This window comes from Miscanthus floridulus, chromosome 5 (genome assembly GCF_019320115.1).
Source record: "Miscanthus floridulus cultivar M001 chromosome 5, ASM1932011v1, whole genome shotgun sequence".
NCBI lineage: Eukaryota > Viridiplantae > Streptophyta > Magnoliopsida > Poales > Poaceae > Miscanthus > Miscanthus floridulus.
In genome coordinates, this window is record NC_089584.1 from 144,483,187 (window position 1) to 144,488,700 (window position 5,514).

At 41.8% G+C, this 5,514-nt stretch overlaps 1 protein-coding gene across 1 annotated transcript; it reads left to right on the forward strand.

Annotated features, from left to right (window-relative positions):
• The first annotated feature begins 4,474 nt into the window (after window positions 1-4,474).
• LOC136455545 (uncharacterized mitochondrial protein AtMg00810-like) lies at window positions 4,475-4,894 on the forward strand. The gene has a single exon (XM_066455524.1). The coding sequence runs from the start codon at window positions 4,475-4,477 to the stop codon at window positions 4,892-4,894; it is 420 nt and encodes a 139-aa protein (XP_066311621.1).
• Window positions 4,895-5,514: the final 620 nt, after the last annotated feature.

Genomic DNA, 5,514 nt, shown 5'->3' on the forward strand with positions numbered 1-5,514 from the left:
GCATCAACCGATTGATCTCTTGCAGATAGTGATATTAATCAAAGTTATCGATCTTGTAATAAATAACTTGTTATTTAATACAATATCACCGGTTATCGAATCTGCCAAGATTAATAAGTTTTTTCTTGCTGTTTTTTTGTTGTTTCACCAGTTATTGATCTTGTTCTAATTAATGTTTTATTAATTATAACAAATCACCTGATTGAGATAGAGATAGAATCGGCATCACATCATCTTAATTGGTCATCTTTTAGTCTGGTCACACTTTGAATCTTATAATTGATGGCTTAATTCTGCTAGATTGGTTGTTTTATCTCTATTCCAATCAAACATAGTATGCATTCAAAGACCTCTTCCAATCTTGAGTAAGTTCACTAGTTAATAAGATCTAATCTAAAGACAACTATAGCTGCATCGACCCTGGTCAAACCTCACTAGTAAGACTTTGGATTAGAGATTATCGATTAGTGGTTTTGTTCATGATCGAGATATATACTCTGTTTGTTTGCTATGTATGCATCAGGCTATTTTAGCCTGATTCGTCTGTGCTTTCACACATATAGCATGTTTTTCATGAACCTGTTAATATATAGATGGTTTTATAGATTCTTTGGCTTTAGTTTGTTATTATTATCATAGTTGTATCGTTCTGATCGAACCTCACTGTTAATGGTAACATATTAGATTCAGAGCGTTTGTAGATTCATTTGTACTAGACAGTCGATTTGTTCGCATGTTATATCCTTTCTCGTTAAACTTATCAGCTCAATGCTTTACACTGGTTATATCCATCTAGCTAATGATGTTTCTTTATATTACTTATATTTGGGTGTATTGTACTTGTTCTGTCCTGGATTAATCAATCATAATAAAACCGATATGACCCATGAGTATTGGTTATTTTGAATTAGTACCATCATCATTGATATTAGCCGATAATCTTCAATTTCAGCGATCCTCGCTTTACTGATATGTTGGATATTGACTATTTAGTCGATAGCCCTATCGAATCGGCTGTTTAGCCACATATTTGGAACTGTCTAGAGCAACACCAACATATTCCGCCTTAAACTATTGATAAGATTTTCTCTCCTTGTCAATTGTAGATCAAATTGATTGGCACGCCGTTGGGTTTTTGGAATTGACTGGTCCTGTGTTGAAGCCAAGCAGATCTCTAATCTCATTCTGTTCAGATCGTCCGGCTTGCTGTGTATTGATTGCATCACCACATTTTTGCACCAACACACTTTTTGGCATGTCCTGGTGGAACCACAATCGTCATGGCAGCTCACAACAACAGGGACATTCTTATGGTGCCTTATGAAGACTTACCTGATGAAGATAAAGATGTCATTGGTAAAGCTATAGAGGAGTTTCAGAACTAAGTGTTTGTTGTCCTACACCAAGACACAGTGATAATAAAGTTGTTTAGAAATAACCACTACCAAGAGTTTTGACACATGGGCAGTTAGATACAGATGAAGCTGATGATAGGTGTTTCTTTGTAGATGTTGTCAATAAATTTGTTCATGATGCCATGTTGAATCATAATACAACTTTCTTGAACACATTCCACAATACCATGAAGGAGGTTTTTCATGGATATCCAATTGATCAGATTGGGTAGGTGTAAGGTTGAGATTGTGACTAGAGGGGGGTGAATAGTTGTTTCTAAAATCTAATTGCACCGGCTTATCAAAATAAGTGTGGAATTAAAACTATCGGTCTAGCCAAGACTACACCCCTCTATCTAAGTTTACAAACACCTTATAAAGATCCTAATTAGACAACAAAGGTGTCAGGGCTAGCTAGAGCTCACTTAACCTAATTCTAGAAGCAAGGTCACACAAACCTATGCCGCTAGTACTTCAAGCAACAAGGGAGCTCCTACACATGCTAGTAAGCAAAAGCACAAAGCCAACTAAGCACACTAGCAATGCTCAATAATAAGGCAACCAATGAAAAATTAGAGAGCACAAATACTTAGCTACACAAACTAAGCAATAGTGACTAACAAGGTTACACAAACCAAATTAGTCACGCAAGGGAGCTACTTCTATGCTACATAAGTAAGAAGGTAACTAGTGGGCTATACAAGCAAACTAATTATAAGAGCAACTACACAAGCATAATGTATATGAAAGTAATTACAAGCTTTTGTAACAAGGATGCAAACCAATAGGAAGATCAAAGTTGACACGGTGATTTTTCTCTCGAAGTTCATGTGCTTACCAACACACTAGTCCCTATTGTGTCGACCGCTCACTTGGTGGTTCGGCGGCTAATTGGCATCACCCGCCAAGCCCGCATGTCGAGCACCAGCAAGAACCTACCCCAAAAGTGAGGGTAGCTCAATAACACTGCTTTACTAGAGTTGCTCTTCGTGGCTCCTGCGTGAAAGGTCCTTGTTTGGTTTTGGTAATTGAGTGACAACTTAGGTGGACTAATTGTGTTTATGTAAGATACACATGTGATTAGTCCACAGGTACATATGTGTGAGCAACATATGCCATGAAGGTAAAAATGGCTTGGAGATGTTGCAAAGCTCACACATGTGATAATGAAGGAGCTCATTGCACATGAGACATGACATTGAGTCATGTGATCAAGGTAGAGAAGATCAAGATAAGACTTGGCTTGATGGACCGGTTGCAAGCGTGAAGGGCAAGTCGAAGGCTTTGGAGTGATGGACCGCGTGGCGGTGAAGCTTGAGCAAGACTTGGCGCCGATGGACGATGGCAATGGTGAAGAGCAAGTAAAGTCAAGATCGATGAACCAATATGATCACGTAATGATATGAAGTGGATCATATCATTGTTGATCGTGTTGGTGCATGTGTTGTATCGACGTTGGAAGAGATAGAATGGAATGCGCAAGGCAAAGGTATAACCTAGGGCATTTCATTTCACCTGGTCATAGGTGTGTAGAGAAGTTTATGACCAAGTTTATGATAGATGGCCGTACTATCAAGAGGAGCAAACTTATTTGCATATCGGTCATCTAGTGCCACTCGAGTGATCTAACTTTGCATCGTCGCTAGGATCGAGTGGCATGGCAAGTGGAGTGCTAACACCCTTGAAAATATTTATGGAAATAAGCTAACACACATACACATGGTGGTGTTGGCACATCTACAAAGGAGGTGGTGTTTGTAGAGTTGAGATGGGTTTGGGTTATCACTCAAACACAATTAGTTCACCTAGGTTATCACTCAATTACCAAAACCACACAATGACCTTTCAACCGACTTATTACAACATTCCACATCCGTTGACTCAAAGGACTAATCAAGCCAGTACTAGCCATCAAGAAGCAGCACTAGCTGGCAATGATGATGCCTAGGCAATTCAGAGCTCATTTGAGCAAGTTCAGGGTACTACTACTAATCAAATACAATATAATCCTAGATCATCAGTGCAGCATGTGCAGCGGCCGATGGGGCAAGTTCATAATTAAATAGTTAATTTTGGCACATCAGGCCAAATACCACCGTCGGCTCAAAAAATAGCACCATCAGTTCAAAGGATTCGTAGAGATATAGATCCCAACATTTATAATCAGAGACTTCAAGCAGCAAATTAGCAAAGGACTCAACAAATAGAGATTCCACAAGGATATCATTATGGTATAGATTATAATACCCTTCATATGATTCTAAATCTAGGGTATCAGGGTAACCAAAATTTTAATTCGCAGATGGGTCAGCAATTGCAAAGAAATCCAAATTCAAATATTGATGAGTTGTTGCTCAGAGTAACTGAAATGATAAAGAATCAGTTCAGTTTAAAACCAAAAGGGCAAACCTTTTTGTACAAATATCCATATCTAGAGTGGTATGATTTGATTGTTTTTCCTACAAATTACAGGCTTCCAGAATTTGCTAAGTTCACTGGTCAAGATAATACAAGTACAATAGAACATGTCAGTCGGTATCTTACTTAGTTGGGTGAAGCATCCATTGAAGAAGCTTATCGAGTTTGTTTCTTCTCTTTGTCCCTATCAGGACCAGCTTTCACCTAGTTTTCATTGTTACCAATTAATTCTATTGCTAATTGGACTGACCTAGAGAAGAAATTTCATATATATTTCTATTGCCTGTCAGGACCAGCATCCATTGAAGAAGCTCATCGAGTTTGTAGCACGCGACTTCATCCAGCAGGAGGGGATCAACTACAACGATGCCTTCACCCCCATGGTGCGCATGGAGTCAGTCCGTGTCCTCCTCGCACTAGCGGTTCAAGTGGGGTGGCAAGTCCACCACATGGACGTGAAGTCTGCCTTCCTCACCAGTGACCTCAAGGAGGAGGTCTACGTGCGCCAGCCACCTAGCTATGCCATCGCTGGAGAAGAGGGGAAGGTGTACCACCTACGTAAGGCACTCTATGGCCTATGCTAGGCACCATGATCCTAGAACACGAAGCTTGATGCCACACTCAAGAAGATAGGCTTCAAGCAAAGCACACATGAGGTGGCGATGTATCGGCGGGGCAGCGGACGCAACGTTCTACTTATCGACGTCTATGTTGATGACCTCATCATCACCGGCACTGAAGAGCAGAAGGTGGAGGTGTTCAAAGCACAGATGAAGAAGGCATTCGATATGAGAAACCTCGGCCTCCTCTGCTTCTACCTTGGTGCCAAAGTGCGCCAAGATGCCAACAGGATCACCCTCCGCCAAACCCACTACGCCAAGCGCATCCTCAAGCTCAGCGACATGACAGGCTACAATCCAGCCCACACCCCAATGGAGAAGCTCAAGTTTAGTCAGGAGAACACAACGAAGGAGGTCGATCCAACCCATTACCGACGGCTGATCGGGATCTTGCACTACCTGGTCCATACCCGGCCAGACATCGCGTTCGTTGTCGAGTACATGAGCCGGTTAATGGAATAGCCGATGATGGAGCATCTGCAGGCCATCAAGCAAATCCTGCGCTACATGGTGGGCACCCTCGACTATGGTCTCCACTACGAAAGGGCCCCCAACATGGCATAGTTCACTGGCTACTGCAATAGTGACCTCATCGGCGATGTGGATACCAGTAAGAGCACAACCGGGATGATGTTCTTCCTCAGTGATTGTTTGGACAGCTGGCAGTCCCTCAAATAGAAGGTGGTGCTCTCAAGCTATGAAGCGGAGTACATCGCCGCCACCACTACAACAACTCAGGCACTATGGCTATCAAGGATGCTGGCAGAGCTCCTTAGCAGAAAGGTGGATGTGGTTGAGCTAAAAGTGGACAACAAGTCTGCTCTAGCTCTATCCAAGAACCCTGTCTTCCATAAGAGAAGCAAGCACATTTGCATCAAGTACCACTTCATCAGAGATTGCTTGGAGGACGAGAGCATCAAGTCACTAGGGAAGTCTAAGTTCCAAGAGATGAGGGAGAGGATTGTGCTACAGCAAATCACTTCCAGTGCTTGGCACAAGGTTTAGTGGGAGAATGACAGATAAGCCTAGTGCTCGGTAGCACTCGTATCTTACTTTTCTGTATTTTACTTGCCTTCCAAGCC

What these genes read in the sequence shown, in the direction of transcription:
- LOC136455545 (XM_066455524.1), top strand. Translation starts at nt 4,475, where the DNA reads ATGTATCGGCGGGGCAGCGGACGCAACGTTCTACTTATCGACGTCTAT.